The 19942-nt window shown below is 41.3% G+C and overlaps 8 protein-coding genes across 8 annotated transcripts; 3 read left to right on the plus strand and 5 right to left on the minus strand.

Moving 5' to 3' along the window:
* The first annotated feature begins 228 nt into the window (after positions 1–228).
* On the plus strand, positions 229–1865 carry LOC135343261 (uncharacterized). Its single transcript, XM_064540255.1, has one exon. It carries the CDS (start codon positions 338–340, stop codon positions 1757–1759), a length of 1422 nt encoding a protein of 473 aa, XP_064396325.1. The 5' UTR covers positions 229–337; the 3' UTR covers positions 1760–1865.
* A 115-nt stretch (positions 1866–1980) lies between these two features.
* Positions 1981–6201, minus strand: LOC135343263 (uncharacterized). Its single transcript, XM_064540257.1, has 12 exons — positions 6061–6201; positions 5734–5893; positions 5092–5276; positions 4564–4686; positions 4187–4294; positions 3938–4010; positions 3835–3879; positions 3730–3782; positions 3435–3533; positions 2576–2704; positions 2289–2409; positions 1981–2167 (listed from the first exon to the last, which is right to left on the minus strand). The coding sequence occupies exons 2-12, from the start codon at positions 5872–5874 to the stop codon at positions 2099–2101; spliced, it is 1146 nt and encodes a 381-aa protein (XP_064396327.1). The 5' UTR covers positions 5875–5893; positions 6061–6201; the 3' UTR covers positions 1981–2098.
* Positions 6202–6313: 112 nt separating this feature from the next.
* Positions 6314–7640, plus strand: LOC135343265 (uncharacterized). The gene is made up of 4 exons (XM_064540258.1): positions 6314–6674; positions 6788–7089; positions 7151–7271; positions 7348–7640. The coding sequence occupies exons 1-4, from the start codon at positions 6588–6590 to the stop codon at positions 7504–7506; spliced, it is 669 nt and encodes a 222-aa protein (XP_064396328.1). The 5' UTR covers positions 6314–6587; the 3' UTR covers positions 7507–7640.
* Positions 7592–10369, minus strand: LOC135343262 (uncharacterized). Its single transcript, XM_064540256.1, has 14 exons — positions 10300–10369; positions 10043–10241; positions 9738–9913; positions 9504–9671; positions 9274–9384; positions 9139–9211; positions 9017–9079; positions 8906–8958; positions 8742–8840; positions 8279–8416; positions 8157–8229; positions 7976–8026; positions 7844–7909; positions 7592–7785 (listed from the first exon to the last, which is right to left on the minus strand). The coding sequence occupies exons 2-14, from the start codon at positions 10220–10222 to the stop codon at positions 7747–7749; spliced, it is 1290 nt and encodes a 429-aa protein (XP_064396326.1). The 5' UTR covers positions 10223–10241; positions 10300–10369; the 3' UTR covers positions 7592–7746.
* A 47-nt stretch (positions 10370–10416) lies between these two features.
* LOC135343268 (uncharacterized) lies at positions 10417–13160 on the minus strand. The gene is made up of 13 exons (XM_064540262.1): positions 12870–13160; positions 12526–12701; positions 12174–12338; positions 11844–11954; positions 11721–11793; positions 11599–11661; positions 11483–11535; positions 11315–11413; positions 11051–11176; positions 10927–10992; positions 10766–10826; positions 10618–10677; positions 10417–10548 (listed from the first exon to the last, which is right to left on the minus strand). The coding sequence occupies exons 1-13, from the start codon at positions 13050–13052 to the stop codon at positions 10522–10524; spliced, it is 1263 nt and encodes a 420-aa protein (XP_064396332.1). The 5' UTR covers positions 13053–13160; the 3' UTR covers positions 10417–10521.
* A 14-nt stretch (positions 13161–13174) lies between these two features.
* LOC135343266 (solute carrier family 2, facilitated glucose transporter member 8-like) lies at positions 13175–15602 on the minus strand. Its single transcript, XM_064540259.1, has 4 exons — positions 15471–15602; positions 15111–15409; positions 14419–14646; positions 13175–14288 (listed from the first exon to the last, which is right to left on the minus strand). Exons 2-4 carry the CDS (start codon positions 15405–15407, stop codon positions 13236–13238), a joined length of 1578 nt encoding a protein of 525 aa, XP_064396329.1. The 5' UTR covers positions 15408–15409; positions 15471–15602; the 3' UTR covers positions 13175–13235.
* A 39-nt stretch (positions 15603–15641) lies between these two features.
* Positions 15642–17844, minus strand: LOC135343267 (solute carrier family 2, facilitated glucose transporter member 8-like). Its single transcript, XM_064540260.1, has 3 exons — positions 17359–17844; positions 16959–17186; positions 15642–16816 (listed from the first exon to the last, which is right to left on the minus strand). Exons 1-3 carry the CDS (start codon positions 17653–17655, stop codon positions 15764–15766), a joined length of 1578 nt encoding a protein of 525 aa, XP_064396330.1. The 5' UTR covers positions 17656–17844; the 3' UTR covers positions 15642–15763.
* Positions 17845–17983: 139 nt separating this feature from the next.
* On the plus strand, positions 17984–19845 carry LOC135343269 (uncharacterized). Its single transcript, XM_064540263.1, has 5 exons — positions 17984–18193; positions 18250–18408; positions 18495–18683; positions 18778–18861; positions 18924–19845. Exons 1-5 carry the CDS (start codon positions 18068–18070, stop codon positions 19665–19667), a joined length of 1302 nt encoding a protein of 433 aa, XP_064396333.1. The 5' UTR covers positions 17984–18067; the 3' UTR covers positions 19668–19845.
* Positions 19846–19942: the final 97 nt, after the last annotated feature.

Below are 19942 nucleotides of genomic sequence, written 5' to 3' on the forward strand. Positions count from 1 at the left end.
AGATCATGTTGCCAACAAACACAATATGTATATACATACACAAGCTATTAGCCTCGACTCCAGCCCCTTCAATAGCCTTTCCCTGCGGCCTGGAATCGAGGCTATACACTTATGTACCTTAGCAGATTACTTTTAAATACAAGGATCTTTACCAAATAAACAAAATGTCCCGGCGTTACAATAGAGAAAAGTCGGGCCGGGAACACAGCAGTGAGGGGTGGGGCTGTTGGGCAGAACCAGGTCACCTTTCGGCCTGTCTGTCTAAACAAAAACAAGATTTTACATGTAGTTTTATTCCAGAAAGCCATGAAGCTATGAGGACTAACTGTGAACGGTTATGATGAGGTATCTTTCAACCAAATTGCTTTGCTTAACCATTTTCATCGAGCTGTGTTGTTCTTCTGACCTGGATGCAAATGTGATCATCATTGGTGCAGGAATGGCTGGAATTTCTGCTGCACAGCGATTGCAAGAAGGCGGTATAAATGATATCCTTATCTTAGAGGGAAGCGATAAAGTTGGTGGACGAGTGGCTAGCGTTGAATTTGGTGGAGTGACAGTTTCTTTAGGTGCTACATGGATTCAAGGTATCGACCCGGCTCATCCTGAGCTACATCCGACCTATCAAATAGCACAGAGGTGTGGTGGACTGCGAGGTCTCTACCAAAACTATACATCCTTAATAACCTACGACTCTTACGGCAAACAGAATCAGCAACCAATGCGATGGAAAGAGTTTCGTGAGGCGTTAAGCAAGACCGAGAAAACAGGAAAAGATTTACTACCTGAAGATAAGTGTTGTGAAAAGAATGTGAGAGATGAATTAAACGCTAGTGGATGGACACCAGTAACACCTGTTGATAAATGGGTGGATTGGTTTAGTATCGACTATTTTCAAGGTTGTACATCAGAGAATTTATCGCTCTGTTTGCTCCCAACGGACTTAACAGACAGTCGTTTTATTTCTGATGGAGGAGAAGAAACTGACTACTTTGTGACTGATCCGAATGGATATGTGAAGATAATGAAGTGTATGGCTGATGAGATTGAAGGGAAAAAACAAACTCGAATGGTTTTCAACGCTGTGGTGACAAAAATTGATTGGAGCCGTGATGATTATGTTTGTGTGACGGCTACTGTGAGTGGACAAGCTAATCAGTTTTGTAGCAAGCATGCTATTTCCACAGTGAGTGTTGGAGTGCTTAAGTCTGGATCAATACAGTTCATTCCCGAATTACCAAAATGGAAAGGAGAAGTTATTCAGCGTTTCAAGCTAGGCACATATATTCACATCATGTTGGAATTTTCCGAAGTATTTTGGACTAAACACGAGCAAATTGGCTACATTGATACAAAGAGAGCCTATTATCCACTGTTTCTTAATCTCAGAGAAATATTCCCAGAACGACCCAAAGTATTAATTGCTGAATTAACGGGAGAAAATGCGAAGAGAGCAGTGTATCAAGACAAGGCTGTAACGATCGCTGAAATTGAGGCAATTCTCCGCAAAATGTACCCTACCAGTAACGTAACTGTTGTCAATTCAATGATATCTGATTGGATAGACAATCCCATGATCCGAGGATCTTTTCTCTATCTATCCGTTGAGCAAAACTACAACGACTATTGGTTGCTCGCTGCACAGGTGGGAAACTTGTACTTCAGTGGAGAAGCCACATCAGCTGACTTCCCTGGATATGTGCATGGGGCTCATTTTGCAGGAATAAGGACAGCAGAGACTATAATGAGACTGAATTAGATATATTTTTATGGAGTGCATATAATAAATAATACACATCTATGCTTTTATGCCCAAATATCATTGTTTTGTTTTGTAAAAATTCCTTGAGGTTTTGGATTTCCTGCGTGGTATTATGGTTTACAGTATATAATAAGAATCTCAACAACTATTAGAGGTCAAGCAGGAAGGTTTGATCTCACCACAAACATGCATGCAGGTGTGTAATTTGCTGGACATCACACGGTATACACATACTTATTACATCACATGCACACAGTGAACTACATACACAAACGCAAACAGTAAAGCAGTTCTCTCTAGCTATTACTAGTCTACTAGGAGGTGTGTTCACATTCATTAAACATCCACTATGTGCATATCATTACTTGAGTCTGCATCAATATCTTGCATACGAAGTGTAATTTCCTGTCGAAGAAAAAATGAACAATGAATTAACATACTAACAGGAGTGCAGGTATTAACCCATGCACACGCACATTAGCTACTTTCAAACACAATGATCTTTACCACACACAATCATACATACCTTCATCCCTGTATAGTCGTCTGAGGGTAGCGGGGCTATTGGGGCCACCGGTGCCACAGCACCCATAGGGTAGGCCTCGGGGGTGTAGCCAGAGGGTATGTTCTGCCCACGTGACTTAACACTGCAAAACAGAGGAGGTTTAATATAAGGCTTAGTACTAAAAAAGTTCGTAGTATGCAATGTAGTGTGTTGACAACAACATGTTCTATAGGACAATTAAACATAATAATTATACAGTGTAATTGTGATGTGCATAGGCTTATGTGCACTCTAATCGTAAGACTCACCCCATGGCAGTTTGGGAACCGTATGCGTCCCACACTCCACCGTGGAACCTTGTGCCCCCCACGGTATGTGGGGTGCTGATAAACATCTCCGACGACTGGCCCACTGTCTCCACTGCAGAGTACCGTGAACTGAGCGTGTGTGTGTGTGTGTGTGTGAAGACAGGTTCACCGCATGTTCTACCGTATTTTTGAGGAGCTAAAATCTCGCGGTTTTGTGGATTGACCCTAAACGTTGACATTTTAGTGCCTAAAAAATTGTGTACTTTCATAAACATCTATCCTTGAAATTAAAATGCCAATCTGCGAAATAAGCTCCTCGAAAATAGGGCTATACGGTATACAATTGCAATACTTGTATGCTTTCTAATTACATGCCTTGTTTAGACCTTGCTATGTTTTGCTGGCCAATACAGCATTAACATATTAAGGTCAGGTTTGGTAATTACATCGACTGCATGGTGTGTGTGGGTTGGCTCTCGGCCAGTATATTCATGTAGCACATTGGGAGTATAATGCAACTTAGTGGGTTTAGCATATCTGTACAAATAGACACTTGACCCAAGCACATCATTGGATTGTGTGTACTGCAGCTAATACAAAGCATCCGCCATAACTTTAGTTCCGTTAGTTCAATTTATTGAAAAGTTAGAATATGTTTTCAGATCAAATCAAAGGAGTTTTTGACAATACCATGGTCTTATTCCAATTATGGCCTGTTCCAAATTTGCGCTTTGAGCACAACATCTGAAGGAGCTCCTTTTAAGTGTTCAGAATCAAAATGCAGGGGACAATTTTCACTGTCTAACTTTTAACTTTTACTAACAGTTGTTACTTACTATAATTTATACTCTTAGCCTACCTTCTGATGAGATTGGCATAGATGGCAGCAAACACTTGCAGACAGTAGAGAATGAGGGCAGTTGCACAGCTCAGCATCACTATGGCAAAACCATCCACACTGCACAGGGATGCGAATCATAGATACAATGAAAATTACATATATACGAGAAACCTGTGGTAATACAGTGATCAGGATTTAAATTCACAATAGCTGGGTTCAGTATCATATGAGTGGGTGTACTGTACATACAATGAACATGAACATACCACCCACGGAAAATAGGAGTAACACACACACACACACCAACACTTACACGACTCCATTGCAGAAATTATCAATTGAAGAGCCGTTGAGAAAAGAGCTGTCCTAAACAGAAATACAATTATTAATCTGACTACCATATTCAACAAATACTTACATCACACTGAGTTTTGTAGATATCCACACACAAATCAGAAACAAACTGCAGGGAAAAACCAATTAATATTTGAGTGTGTATTAGCCCCTCCCTCTTGGCGTACCACAATGAGTGTAAAGGTCGCACCAGCATAGACGGAGAGAAGAAGAGCAGTCAAGACATGAAGAAACATGAATCTACGGAAATCAATTAATAATAATAATAATAATATGCTTAAGCACAAAAATGATCACTATACAAGTACAATGAAAGTTGGTACAGTGTAAGTAAGAAATTGGCATACATTTGGGGCAAGGTCTCCAGTCGTATAAAATGAACATGTACACAATAGTTGTTGCTATAGTACGCTCACATGACAACAACAGCTGGGGACTTGCAGGCGGGAGCACAGCAGAACGCAAACAATGAGAGCAGTAGGACTAGTAGTACCACTGAGAGAAGACCAAGTGCCACTCGGAATCTGTGGAGGTGGGGGGGGGAGGAGTAATAAGGTGTTTGTTTATTGTTTATAATTATACATGTACTTCTATAAATACAAATACAGTCCCTGACAGATCAAGTTGAACACCCTTAGGCAGCCACCTACATGTACATGTAGCTAATGCCAACCGTATTATGTACGATAATCAAGCATACCTATAAAACTCAAAAGCCTCCAGTTATAATCACAAATTAAGTTAAACCATTCAGCAGGAACCTAGCTTATGCCAAATTGTTACTACCTAGTACCTGTAAAACTCAAAGGTCTCCACAACGCCCTGTCCACTGATAGCGTTGCTCATGTTGTTGGGAGAGAACATGACTCCTTTGTCCACTTCTGTTTCCAACCATAGTGACACGCACAGTAGAACACTGCAAGTGAATGCATGTACATGTAGTTAAGAGGGCTGTCTTTATCAGTGAATAGGCCGCCATTGTTACTTCAAGTGTCATAGCATGTTGACAGGTTTGGCTACGGATATTTCACAGCCAAGATGTCCTTATTGTACGTCTATACACTGACCTGATTTGCTTTATACCCACCCACAAGGGTGCCAAAATAGCGGGCACACAAAAATTATAATATAGCTTTGTGCATCATCAAATAATAAACATCATTAGCTAGCAGTGAGTTCAACTCCATCCACTTACACTGTGAAGAACCTTTAAGTCTTAGCTAATTGTCGTGTGAAAAGTGGCTGATTCATTTTTACCAGGTCTAGCAACATTAACACATTAGGCAAGGAAATCATCTACATTTAGTAATTGTATACTCACATTGATGATGCAATTAATGCAATGGTGAACAGAGCGCAGCATATCTTAGAGCGCTTGTAGCTTTTCTGATTGTAAGACTCCTCCTTGCAACAGACACAGCAACAGACACAGCAGTAGAACACACAGAGGAAGAACAAGAGGGCTACACTTATGATCATTATCATACCTCCCCAGAACCAGGCATGCTGCGTAGGGGAAGAAGATGTACAGCAACTCCTCATGTCATGAATACACAGATAGACACCATGATGACTATACGAAAAAGTCTACAGAATTTAGCCATGTAATTTAGTATGCAATTTAGCCATGCAAAAGGTTGCAATAGGAAGTAGTTAGTAGTTGAGACTGTGCCTGTATGCACAGACTCTACATTATTCAGGGCTGCATGGTGAACCTCGCATGGTATAGGAGCCAAGGTGTGGCCGAGAAAGACACAACATTATATGACTACAGCAGTTCACTGACCCATTAACTTACATTGATAGTTTGTACAATAGCTACAATAGCTACTTCATAAAGTTTAAACCTAGTGGTGGTGCAGGGATGAGAAATAACTATGCAGGCTAATAAACTTCATGCTAGCATGCATGCATCCAGCTACTGAAATATCGATGCATCTAGCTATGCGTAATTACAACCCACCAACAGACTGTCCACTGGGTTTAATCCTGCATTACTGATGTTGAGCACAGAAGTTGATGGTAGGACTCGAGGTAGGGACTGGAGAGCTTGCACCACTCCACTCAATCCCGCAATGCTGCAGTTGTTAGACTGGAGAGACATTGCCTCTTGAACAGTGACTCTATGAACAGTGAACAGTGGGTAGGTAGATACAACACTATTGATGGATTAGCTATATGACAAGTTGGAATTTGGAGAAATGATAGTAAACAGTGCAAACCAATCATTTTAGTGATTCACTTCCTGGTTTATGTTGTAAAGAGGAATTTATTTTAAAATTGAACTTACCTTCAGCTTGCACACCCATTTCTTCTGGGTCTACTCTCCTAGTATTACAATTCATCAGGCAGAGCATGTTGCTTTAGTAGGCTAAGTTGCTGTAGCATGCCAGCTACAGTTTTATTATAATTATTACTAGATCTAGCTATACAGAGAGAGGAGCCAAGTGATTGTGAGCTCTAATCCGCGGCTTGACCCCGAGGTATACAGTACTAATCCCACCCCCATTCTCATTTGCAGCGTGGGAGGCTCCTTGCCACTTCAGTTTTCAGTGGCTATAATTATAAGCTAGTCTGTACTAAACTTGTGTAGAGGTAGTTAGAAGAGATAGATCTAAGAGAGTGCCTCAGACTATAATATCTAAAATGCTAGTCCATTACGTCACTTAGCGTGGAGACACTGACTAGAGACGCTAGTAACTTGGAGCAACACCATGAGCAGAGTTTATCTTTCACAGTGCATTCAAGAAGCTTTTCTGCTACCTAAACCTCTCGTGAAGATTTCAAGTGCTTTTCCTACTCAAGAAAATCGGTGTAATGGCTTTAATCATGGCAACGTTTTTGCAGTCTCAAAGAGAAACATCAGTGGACCCACAACCTTCAAGATTCTGGGCTAAGCCAAAGGTCAGTAGTTAATTTTTTGTTCAGCTAGATTCTAAGCTAGCAATAAACTTCAAGCCTTATTTCAATGCCATACATTAATTTTATTATTTAATTAACATTCTCTTTCTTTGCAGAGCCTTATCAGTGGCGTGTGGAATTCAATTTGTGGAAAATTTTTGGGCCAAGGGACAAGCATCCTTCTGTCTCGCCAAACAACGTTTATCAAAGAAGACGTGTGTTCCACTGCTTGTTCCTCCAGTTGGTACTCTTGCCACAATTCAAAGTGGGCACTAGAGAGCAGTTCCGACAAGGAGACATGTGTGGATAGGGTTTCCAAGAAGAGCCATTTCAAGGAGAGCTGCGTTGACAACCTTCTTGACAGGTCTGTTGATCAACAGACACAGAGTAGTGTGAAGAAGAGCTCATCCAAGAAAAGGTGATTATTGCTGAGCTTTGACAAGCTTCCAAAATTAAACCTATAATATTCTATCGCACAGGTGCCAGATAAAGAGCAAGAAGAACATTACTGTTCAGGGCAAACAACTGAAGCCTGCTACACTGCAGAATTCTACTGTACTGGCTAGCCTCGAAGAGCAGGCGAAAGTCGCCAAACAAAAGGTGTGCATTACTACATCTTATTTTACATTATGTGGTGGAACAAACACAATGACATTGTACTGTTTGCTTCGTGCAGATATTGGAGCAGTCCACTGGAGCTCCTTCCAAGAAAAGGATCCGGAGGACAAAGAGCAAGAAAGTGCAGAAGCCAATCTGTACAATGAGTATTCCCAAGAAGGAGGTCAGAGGCAGGAAGGAGATCGGATCAGGACATGCATGTGCTGTTAAGAAATGAAACATTGAGCAACTAATCACAATTGAACTATGTACTTTGATGACGTAGTTATTGTACAAGTAGTCGTATTAATTAAGTTCATGTATCATCGTTATCATTTTTGGTGACAATAATTATAAAAATCATAAAAAAGATCGAAATGCATACATACAGCAGAGATAAAAAAGTTGTTCGAACTACAGCTACAACAGGTATAGGTGCATGCATTCCGCAGGGTTGTTCTAATATTCTAATAGACTTCTACAAACTATTTTGCCTTTCTGTCCAAGATTCATCGTACTGCAAGAGAATAGAGCGCTTGAAATGTGTACATAATTACCAGCATTAATGGACTAACCTGGGGCGGAGCTGACGCTGGTACATCAGTGCTGCTAGGGTTCATTTCAGCTTCCTGTGCACTTTCCTACAGAAAATGGCAATTTTTAAAGTGTATACAGTCATTATTCTGTAAGGCACAATAACAACTGACCTCTGGTTGGGATGGGGCAACATCAGCACTGGCGGCATTCTGTGGTGTTCTCTGTGTATAATTCAACAGTTACAGATGCACAGTAACAAGCTAGACTCATCTCCTATAGCTACACATAATTATATAATTATTGTTTAGAACATACAGATTGCATGCATGCATGCTTGGCCTATAATTATACCGTCAGAGTGTTGACAGCTGGATTGTAGACTGGTTGGAAGTTATTCGGCGATGGAACGAAAAACATCGGTTGTCTACAAAAAGGGAGTGGGTACATTAGATAATAAAGCTATAGTGACTCACGCAGGTGGTCTTGGAGCTCCAGTGGGGACAGGGCGCACATACTGTGTGACAGTGGTTGTAGTCGTGGTAACCATCTCCATATCTTCTTCCTCGTGCTCTCCTTCCTGTTCGTTGCCAACTTCCTCATCCACATATCCCCTGTATAGCGTATTAATTTAGTGTGATCATACACTTAGCAAATCCTTAATTGAGAAGCAAATATAACAGTATAATCAATGCATAATTATATTATAGGTAGGCAAAAACAACAGTATTCAATGGGTAGGCAAATTTAATGTTATAGGATTGTAGGGGAGTGGCTGTTAAGAGTATACCTGCAACATTCGGCCAGTTTGCCTGTATAGGACTCAACATTTCCCTCGGAAATTACCCACTACATTATACGGTATATACGTACGTATATATATATAAGGGGTGGATATAATTATACTGATGCTGAAAGCTAGTGTAAATTGTAGCGTACCCACTGAAGCTGGCAGCATAGCAGACGCCAAACAATTGCCACAAGACCAGAAACAGAAGCAAACCAAAGTACATGGAAACAGTCACCAGATGTGGGATACTGCATGGGAGAAATTAGTGAAATAGGTGAACACTAGAAAAAAAAGGTTTTTCTATTTAACTTACAAAACGTCTGTGCTACAGAAACTTTGTAAAGAGAGGGCGTCTTGAAGAAGGTTCTGCAGTACAAAGGTTGACCACGACATTGCAAAGTGTAACAAATATTTTATCACTCACAGGATCAGTACAGCGGGCGGTTCCTCCAATGTTGTACATATCGTAGCAAATAGTGGACAGAAACTGTGGGTGGAGCATGTAATATTCTCGTTGCCAGACAACGTTTATATAAGTTAACTTACAAACAGGCTGAAAAATGTAACACCACTAATCAGTGACATCACTATCGTCCAAAACCAGTTGATGCTAAGAAACCTATATATTATGAGAAATTGAAGTAGCTATTACATACATTTTCACACTTGAATATAACTCACATGACAACTGCAGTTGAGGATTTCGTGAGAGGTGTACAACAGATAATGGCTAGGAATGTTGACAGCATTATCAGTATGGTCATAATGCAGAAAGCAATTGATACCCAGTGTCTGCATGGAGAGAAGAAGATTGTAAAATATAGACAGAAAAATTGAGGCACATAATGAACGGAGTGGTGAATATGAATGGAATTGAATCATCAAACTAGCAAGCACGGCACTAGGCTAACCTGTACAGCTGGAAAGAGAAGAACAGTCGCAGTATCAGATCCTGAATGGCAACAACGACGTCTTGAACAGGCACTGTTCCGTTTACGAATGAGTAGAGGTTGCTCCTGTGTGCCTGCACTCCAGTGTCCATTGTGAACTCACTCCAGATGATAACTGCCAAACAACCACTGTGGAGAAAATATATTACGTCGAAAATCGAAGGTAAAAAACAGCAGAAATGATATACCCCTTACATGACAAGGAATACAGGTATACAGGACAGAATCCCACAAAATGCTTTGCAGCCAATTGGTTTCTGATCATCCTTGTGGGCAGAGGACCAGCAGCATACACAGCACTGTACGAATAAGGTGGCTACCAGGAGGACAAGTGTCAGTACAATGAGGAGACCACTCCAGAATATCGGGTCCTGCAGATTGAGGTCTACTCATAAACTCGATCAGTGAATATACAATGAACGCCATTACTATAATAATTATAGCGATAATACAATGCTTGCATGACTGTACTGTGCTGCATGTGCTATATGTCAACTCACGGCCAATGCAGCAATGTCCGTGGAGAGTAGGGTCACGGGGTCACCGTCAACATTGGGTACAGTAGCACTGGTGGAGTTGATCAGTCGATAAATGAAGCCACCATTTGATCTGACATCTTCAGGATCAAACACAAAGTAGCTACGACGGTAGATCACTTTGTCACATTCGAGTGTGGCCATTATCTTTCTCCCTAAAATGCTAATCAGAAATGAAAAAACTTATATCTCTATATAACATGTACTCTATATATGCTTACCTAATTGTTGCTTTGGACACTGTTTACATGCATGTAGTTTTACTGTTTTTGAAGAAGCCCAGCCCCACCCCTTTTACTGCAGTACACAAGTCTACAACTACAGTCATAGCAACCTAACAAATTCTTTAAATTTAATTATATTCATTGCCAAAAACAGTTATTGTGTGGAATCTGTAGAATAAAAACGATGTTTTGAGTCAGTTCTAGTTTTCACATCGGGATTCACGGTGCACTCCAGCAATCTTCATACTGCATGGATAAACAGAGGGGTGTTAATTAATTGTATAATGTATACTATAATATTAGTGAGTGACTGACCTCCGGAGGCAGTGGAGTATTTGAATAGCTGGTCTCTTGCTGATGAGTTTGTGCACTGGTCTGTAACAAATGAAAAGAAGAAGCTATTATTAAAAATCAGTTAAACTAGAAACAGGAAATACTAAATATTAACTGCAAGATTGCCAACCTGTCTAGAGCTGGCAGGTAAGTAGTTGTTGAGTGATGGGGTGAGTTGTATCATAGGATACCTGGAAAGAAGCGAGACATTATTGGGCCATAATTATCATTATAATGTACAGTTTTAGACTCATGCATAATTATATTATCTTGGAGGCTGAGATATCTCACACTTGAGGAGTGATAGCTGGCTGTGGGTGAGTAGTAGGTGGTGCAAGGGGAGTGGCACCATCATTACTATGACAACAGAGCAGATATAACAATACAGAGCAATAATAATCATAAATAAACGCACGCAGTAGAAGTAACTGGTGGTGGCTGTTGAGTGGGTGTGGTTGTGTTGGTAGGCCTGTCCCGATCCACTGGCACATTACCCCCAGCTGTCTCCACAGTGTTGCCAACCTTATTGCTACGACGTCTCCTATATAAATGTATACAGACAGAAATTTAGACTCTGCGATATAGCATTTTATGCATAAAATTATAATACAAGTACAATGGTCATGTAAATCACATGTATAGACCTATGTAGGTATATCAGCATAATTAAGGGACTTACCCACTGAATGTTGAGGCATAGAAGGCTCCAAATATCTCCCAGGCAATTAAACACACCACAAGAGCCAAGTAAGCACACACCGTGATCAGGTGGGGAATACTGTACACACGTAAGAGTCATGATACAGCCACCACTGACAGTTTAATTATACACATCTCTGTAACTTACTAGACCTCCGTGCTGCAAAACTTTTGGAGAGAGAGAGACTCTTCACGCAAGCTCTATATGATAATGATTTGCTAATGGTAATGTCCAGTGTATATGGAGATAAATCCCCTAATTACCTGGTCAGAACAACGTGTAGTGCCTCCAATGCGATATAGATCATAGCAAACGAACGATGTGAGCTGACACGAGAAAGTATGTTAGATTACATTGATACTGTGAAGCAAGTGCATGCACTTACAAACAGGCTGAAAAATGTGACAGCTGCCATTGACGCCACTAGAACGGTCCAAAGAGCATTGATGACAAGCATGCTAAAAGGGGCACACAATAAGTACATTTAGTTGTCACATTTAAAGCTTACAGAATCACAGGAGCCATAGATTCCTTGTAAGGTGTGCACAGTGTGACTGCAAGGAGTGCTCCTAGCATTATCAGGATGGTGACAAAACTCATAGCAACAGAAATCCAGTGCCTGCATGTAGAAACAATAACACAGCAAGTCACAGCCTTAACGCTTTGATAACGCTACAACAGTCGACCATGCACCCAGTATAAGTTCAATATACTTAACTTGGTAGTAAACTTTTAACCCATCACAAAAGAGATACAAATGCACCTGACATTGGACACTACAAATACTCTAGTATTTGAACAACATAAATCTCTGGGGTTGAGAATTATAGTTATGTACCTGTACAGTTGATAGGTAAAGACGAACTGCATTGACTGTTGGACACCCAGAGCTGCACTCTCACTTGGCACTGTTTGGTTGACAAACGACCACAAATTGTCCCTGTACAGTTCCACACTAGCATCCATTGTGAACTCACTCCAGAGAATTATAGCCGAGCAAATTCTGAACACACAGAGGAAATATTTATAAAAGCAACATTTTTGAGTTGAGGCCAGACACCACTGACAGCAGAATGCAGGAGATCAAAACCTACGTGCCAAGCTAAGTAAAGGTGTACCCTAACATTTAACTCAATCACACAATTATAATTTTTTAATGGATGGCTACAAGACTACTTCCAAAGCTTCACATGATAATTCCTATTAGCAACCAGGAGAGTATTCCGAAGAACACTTTGCAACCAAATTGCTTCTTTTCGTATCTTTGAGCTGAGCAGAGGCAGGCCAGACAGCACTGACAGCAGAAGGTGGACAGGAGGAGAGTCAGGAACGCCAACAACACGAGAACACACCAGAACAATGGGTCCTGTGAACGCAGAGACACAATACACACATTAGTAACACATGTTAACACGCAATCAAGTCGCTTTGTTCATGCATGCACCTGCAAAAAATGAGATTGTCATCAAAATTAATGAACGTATGATTGCCTCTAGCTTTGACTACTAGCTTTATAGTGGAAATCAACTCTTACCAGTAAAGCATTCAAGCTAGCAGATGTAACAAGCACAGTCTGACCATCAGCATTAGTAACCTCTAGTCTGTTACTAATAGTGGGAAGGAGGTAAAAGAAGCCTCCATTTGTCCTGATATCCTCAGGGTCAAACACAAAGCCACTCTGCTGGTATAGCACACTGTCACACTCTAGCTCTTCCATAGTGCTTGCTTGCAATGGCTGTAATCAGTGGCTAAGAATAGCTAGCCTATAGCTAGCTATGTCTAGTTATGATTCCTACAGATTATTGAGCCCCACCCCCTTAGACTATGCTGTAGCTAATGTGACGTAATTATTAATAATTATATTCATAGGCAAAACAAAAAGTGCTAAAAAAACAACTGTTCAATTAACAGAAATGGTTTTCTTTGATGCAAACTTATGCTGGATATCTTCAAGGTTCTTTCCTTTTGTTTCATAAACAAACACGACCACAAACACGATTGCAGCCACATTAAAAATCGAGAAAGTCCACCACGCAAACCACGGATTAACAATTTTGGCATAGTCCAGATAAAATCCTGCCACAATGGCTGCCGTTCCCCAATTTACAAAAGTAGCTATCCCACTTCCAAATCCACGAACTCTCAGCGGAATCAACTCAGCTAGCAATACCCACGGCACAGGTCCCCAACCAATCGAGAACGAAGCAATGAAGAACATCAAACTCACTATAGCCATCGGAGCTAAGTACGTATTACATTCTCCTTCAGCATTGTCAGATAGTAATGTAGTGTTAGAGCATAGCGAAGATCTTGTGACGTAGAAAGATGTTCCTAAAAGGACAGTTCCGATAAGCATGCCAATTCCACTAACGATTAGCAGCGTTTTTCTGCCGATGCGGTCCACAATGAAGGCAGCGATGATGGTGAACACGATCCCTACAGCACCAACTGCATACGCTGAAGTAAGTCGATAATTCTCCACGTGTGCTTCCTTGAAAATCAAAGCAGAGTAAGCAGTGCTGGCATTAAGGCCCCCAATCTGCTGGAAAAACATCACTGTACAGATTATCAGAAGGGGCAGTAGTATTGGCTTCTTTCTCAGTTCCAAGAGAGCTTGGGTAGTTGTCAACCGAGGATATTTGGCACTTTCAGTTTCAATTGTGATTAGTTCGTTATCAATCTCGTATTTGGGACCTCTCAGAAATTTGAGGGCTTTAATGGCTTCTGCTCTTTGATTCTGGGCTAGAAGCCATCTTGGAGAGTCGTACAGAAATAACATTAACAGTTCAAACAGAGCTACAATCCCGATCAGGATAAGAGATGAATTATAGTAGTGGAAATCTTCAATGGAGCTCAACAAGTATATCAACAATATTCCCATCCGTAGGAATACTTGCGTGAAAAAGCTAAAGACACCTCTTAACTTTTTAGAAGAAATTTCTGCCAGATATACCTGCAGTGGGTATAATTTTATGAGGAGCCCAATTTAAGACATCCAGATGTGACACACAATTGTAAGCTATGCCCTACCATAAAATAGAACATTCTAATTAAACACATGCATTAGTAAATCCCTCACTCACTGGTGTAGCCAGACAAGACCCTCCCAGACCCACTCCAGTACTCAGTCGTCCTACAAGAGTCACAGTCTTGAAGGCCACAGGGTGGGGGATGATGGTAGCACACACCATCATGAGGTAGCCAATAAGGTAGGGAAGTCCCACTAGCATCAGAGCTGCCTTTCTCCCTGCATGGTCTGCAATCCAACCAGCCAATGGAGCACCAAGGAGAGCTCCAATGGGAGCCAAAGCCTGCACGCAACATTGATTATGATACACACATTACAATGTATTACAAGTTTCAAAAATGATTGTCCAGAAATTAATTATACTGACAATCCACAAGCTTATAACTAGTGTTGCAAGCTGCGCTGTGCTAACTCCTCTCGCCATGTTTTGCTTTCGCTCAAAAATATTAGAGTGTTAGAAGAAAGTGGTATAATTATCTATCTAGAAGAAAAGACTTGTGTACATGCATATGGTATCTTTGTAGTGTTTGTTATGATTGGAATACACAGACACACACACAGGCACACAGACAGGCACACAGACAGACATACACACAGTCAGCTTTACCGTATCCCTCGTGCGGCTATGCCTCGAGGCATAGTTATGAGCGACTAACACCAGTTAAACAGGAGAATTTTAGCGGTATTAATTTATATGCTGATTACACAACTCGTTAATTTGTATCCAAGAAAGCTTTAAGAGCTCACCCCAAATACATCTGAGAGAACACTGTCAAACTTGAAATCTTTTCTCGGTTCCAAGTCGGTGAGGTCCAGCAGAGCCCCTGAGGGAAACGCGAGGGTACACCCCACTAGAAGAGCAGGGAGAGAAGATATCGCAGCAGACACAAACACTGCCCAAATACGCTCACGAATTGCGCTCGTTATCTGTGTAGATCCTGATTTATCCATGGGAGAAGGGACCTCATTTGACCATAACGACCCATACTTGGATCTGCTGTTGTCAGGCTCAAGGGAGTTCCCCGGCTTGCTGTCAGACTGCATTCCTGAGAAAAATGTTGAGAATGAGTGCAAGAACAATGAATACATTTGAGCATGTACATGTACCTGTATCTAATGGCAAGGGGGGAGGTGAACATTCAGTTCCAGTAGCTAGTTTCCACTCAGCACTCTCGTCTCTAGTCTGGCCACGCCCTCCCCAAACTTTGTTGAAAAGAGGCTGGAATTCGAGACTACCCTTCTATGCTGCATGCTAGCCTCGATTTCAGACCGCAGGGAAGTGTTGTTGAAGGGGCTGGAGTCGAGGCTATTATTACCGGTATGCTTGCATATTCATAATTATAATTATTCATAGGCAAAATAATGCAGACTTGATACAAAAAGTGCTGAAAAATAACTGTTCAACGAACAGCAACGATTTTCTTTGAAGCAAACTTATGCTGGATATCTTCAAGGTTCTTTCCTTTTGTTTCATAAACAAACACGACCACAAACACAATTGCAGCCACATTAAAAATCGAGAAAGTCCACCACGCAAACCACGGATTAACAATTTTGGCATAGTCCAGATAAAATCCTGTCACAATGGCTGCGGCTCCCCAATTTACAAAAGTAGCTATTCCACTTCCAACTCCACGAACTCTCAGCGGAATCAACTCAGCTAGCAATACCCACGGCACAGGTCCCCAACCAATCGAGAACGAAGCAATGAAGAAAATCAAACTCGCTATAGCCATCGGAGCTAAGTACGTATTACATTCTTCTTCAGCATTGTCAGATAGTAATGTAGTGTTAGAGCATAGCGAAGATCTTGTGACATAGAAAAATGTTCCTAAAAGGACAGTTCCAATAAGCATGCCTATTCCACTAACGATTAATAGCGTTTTTCTGCCGATGAGATCCACTATAAAGACAGCTATGATGGTGAACACGATCCCTACAACACCAACTGCATACGCTGAAGTAAGTCGATAATTCTCCACGTGTGCTTCTTTGAAAATCAAAGCAGAGTAAGCAGTGCTGGCATTAAGGCCCCCAATCTGCTGGAAAAACATCACTGTACAGATTATCAGAAGGGGCAGTAGTATTGGCTTCTTTCTCAGTTCCAAGAGAGCTTGGGTAGTTGTCAACCGAGGGTATTTGGCACTTTCCATTTCAATCGTGGTTAATTCGTTGCCAATCTCGTATTTAGGACCTCGCAGAAATTTTAGGGCTTTAATGGCTTCTGCTCTTTGATTCTGAGCTAGAAGCCATCTTGGAGTGTCGTACAGAAACAACATTAACAATTCAAACAGAGCTACGATCCCGATCAGGATAAGAGATGAATTATAGTAGTGGAAATCTTCAATAGAGCCCAACAAGTATATCAACAATATTCCCGTCGATAGGAATACTTGCGTGAACGAGCTAAAGACACCTCTTAATTTGTTTGAAGAAATTTCTGCCAGGTATACCTGCAGTAAGTATAATCATGGTACAATAAAAGCTCCTAGGAATAACCTAATATTCGTGGAATCATTAAGTTCAGCTATATAATTGATGTGATATGCCATAAAAATTAAACACATAAATTGGAAAACAAAATCCCTCGCTCACTGGTGTAGCCAGACAAGACCATCCCAGACCCACTCCAGTAATCAGTCGTCCTACAAGAGTCACAGTCTTGAAGGCCACAGGGTGGGGGATGATGGTAGCACACACCATCATGAGGTAGCCAATAAGGTAGGGAAGTCCCACTAGCATCAGAGCTGCCTTTCTCCCTGCATGGTCTGCAATCCAACCAGCCAATGGAGCACCAAGGAGAGCTCCAATGGGAGCCAAAGCCTGCACGCATTACAATGGATTACATTGATTATGATTGTCACTGGAATATTATGCTGACAATCCATCCATTAATTATGAGCGACTGACACCTATTAATTAAAGAAGTTTATAACAGCGTTAGCCTTTATACAACTCGTTAATTATACAACTCGTTAATTGCAAGACAAGTCACCCCAAATATATCTGAGAGAACACTGTTAAACTTGAAGTCCTTCCTCGGTTCCAAGTCGGTGAGGTCCAGCAGAGCCCCTGAGGGGAATGCGAGGGTACACCCCACTAGAAGAGCAGGGAGAGAAGATATCGCAGCAGACACAAACACTGCCCAAATACGCTCACGAATTAGGCTCGTTATCGGTGTAGATCCTGATTTATGCATGGGAGAAGGGATCTCATTCGACCATGACGACCCATACTTGGATTTGCTATTGTCTGGCTCAAGGGAGTTCCCCGACTTGCTGTCAGACTGCATTTCTGGTGGAAAGAATGAGTGCAGAACAATATTCAGGAGCAAGTAGCTGTATCTGATGGTAACTTGGAGGGGGCAGGTGAACAATCAGTTCCAGCAACTCATACCCTTATACCATGTTATAGCCATTAGATTTGAACTCGACTCTCTAGCTAGTAGATGGGCGTGTGTTAGGTCACTAAAAGATAAATAGGCAACACCTTACGTTCTATTAAATAAAAATCGGCATGAAAAGGAGGCTTGTTCTATGGTCGCGGTCTGTAATCGAGGGTAGCTACTGCGCATGTGTATGTTGACATTGGCAACGTACGCTCACTCTCCATCACTTTTTTGTGAACAGGAAAGCTTCATTCACTTGTCAAGATTTTTATCATTCAAGCTGATCTCTTTCAATTCTATTTCATCCCAAATCGCTATGGCTGTCTTCTCAAAGCTGATAAGCTCCATCAAAAAGCATGAAAAAACCAAGAAACCACAAACCACTTCGCAATCATGCAAAGTTGGTTCTTTCAAGCTCAATGGACTGAAAATCAAGGGAAAGGTAAATAATAATTATTACATTAGAATGCTATTATAATGATTTACTAATCTTCATAGCTCCTGCTGCCCCTGGTAGTTATCCCAGACAGTCAACCAGCCATGGCTCTATTCAGAGCAGGAGGCTGTGAGAAGAGAAAGGGAAAATCTGTGGCTACCTTGAATTTTTCCAAAAAATGGATGTATCTTACCACCAAGAACCAGGAACAATCTGTAAAGGTATATTAGCTAACTGTGAATAGTGAAATGTCTTCCTACAATTATAGATTTTGTTAAGTCATAATATACACACTTTGTCTTTTCAGAATTGTACCACCATCATTAAGTTTACCTATAAGAACATTGTGTCTGTGGACATCACTGAGCGAAAGAATGAGGTGGCCATTGTTTGCAAGAGGCCTGTTGCGAGCAACTCTTATTGGTGTGTGTGCCTCAAGCTCAAAACTGCTAAAGGATTCCAAAACGGCAAAATATCCAAGAGCAGGAAAGTTACTGTGAGTATACAATAACCCACTGCTATCAATGCTATAGTAGCTACAATTTCGTGCACATCATTCATTTGCATGTAGCTAACATCTTTTGTTACAGGGCAAAGAAGTCCAACAACTCCTACAACCTCAACTCAAAAAAACCAACTCACGGCTACCACCAGCTGTTTGTGCTCCACCAAAGGTAACAATCAGTATTTAATATGCACTATAGGTGAAATACTTGCTGTTTTTTCCCTTGCATAGGATGAGCCTCTAGTTAGAAGAAGCTCTGTCTCAGAACTACATGTGAGTGAGCCTAAACAAGAAGATACAACAAGCTACAATGGTGCTACTGTATCGAGTGATGAGGTAGAGCCTATTGCTTCTCAAGAACTCGGAGAAACTAAACTGGAGCAACACAACCAGGAATTTGATACACTAGAGGTGTCTGATGCTGAACAAGAGAGTGCCTCGCAAGAACTTCACGAATCTGTAGAGGAGGAAAACAGTTGGGAAATATCGGATCCTGTGTCGATTCATGAATATGCCTCCTGCCCTAACATTTATATGGAACCTTGTGAAGTTGATGGTGGGCCAACTGAGGATGAATGTGGGCCAAGCAAACGACATTTAAGTCCAGAGGTGACTTTGGCTAATGCTCTACAACTCAGCGATGAAGCCTACTACGACAGAAATCGCAATCGTTCCCACACTGGATACTTTCACTTTCAACAGACCCAGCAAACAGCTCAGCAAGCATCATCCTTCTCATATGTTCAGAGCCCCACCCCTGGCTACAACTATACAGCTCGGTACAGTAGCACTCCTATGAACTACTACTACAATGGCTACGGGTACCTAACCTACCAGTGGCAGCTCCAATACACTGTGTGCCCCCCAACTCCTGAATCAAGCTCCAGCACTGAACTTGATTTTGGTTTGTACCACTCTCCTGCTTTTTGCATTGTCAGCGAACAGTACGAGACCTCACCTCACATCTTGTGCTGACCAAAGCCAATCTTCCATGAACCCTCAGGATCCTCTTGATATTACTAATCAAGTAACAAGCAGCCACTAAAGACGTTATCAGTTTTTCCTCTCAAAGAATTTTTTGTCGCACAATGATTTTTTTGTAATATTATAATTGTGTGTGTGTGTGTCTAATTTTTGTAAGTATAATGGTAAATTAAACTGGTTGCTAAATAATTATTAATTTTGTAAGACACATTACACTAGCGGTTGTGCACTCTGTATTCGAGGGCCTCTACTGCGCATGCTCAGTA

Source organism: Halichondria panicea, chromosome 10, assembly GCF_963675165.1.
Source record: "Halichondria panicea chromosome 10, odHalPani1.1, whole genome shotgun sequence".
In the NCBI taxonomy this organism is placed as follows: Eukaryota; Metazoa; Porifera; class Demospongiae; order Suberitida; family Halichondriidae; genus Halichondria; species Halichondria panicea.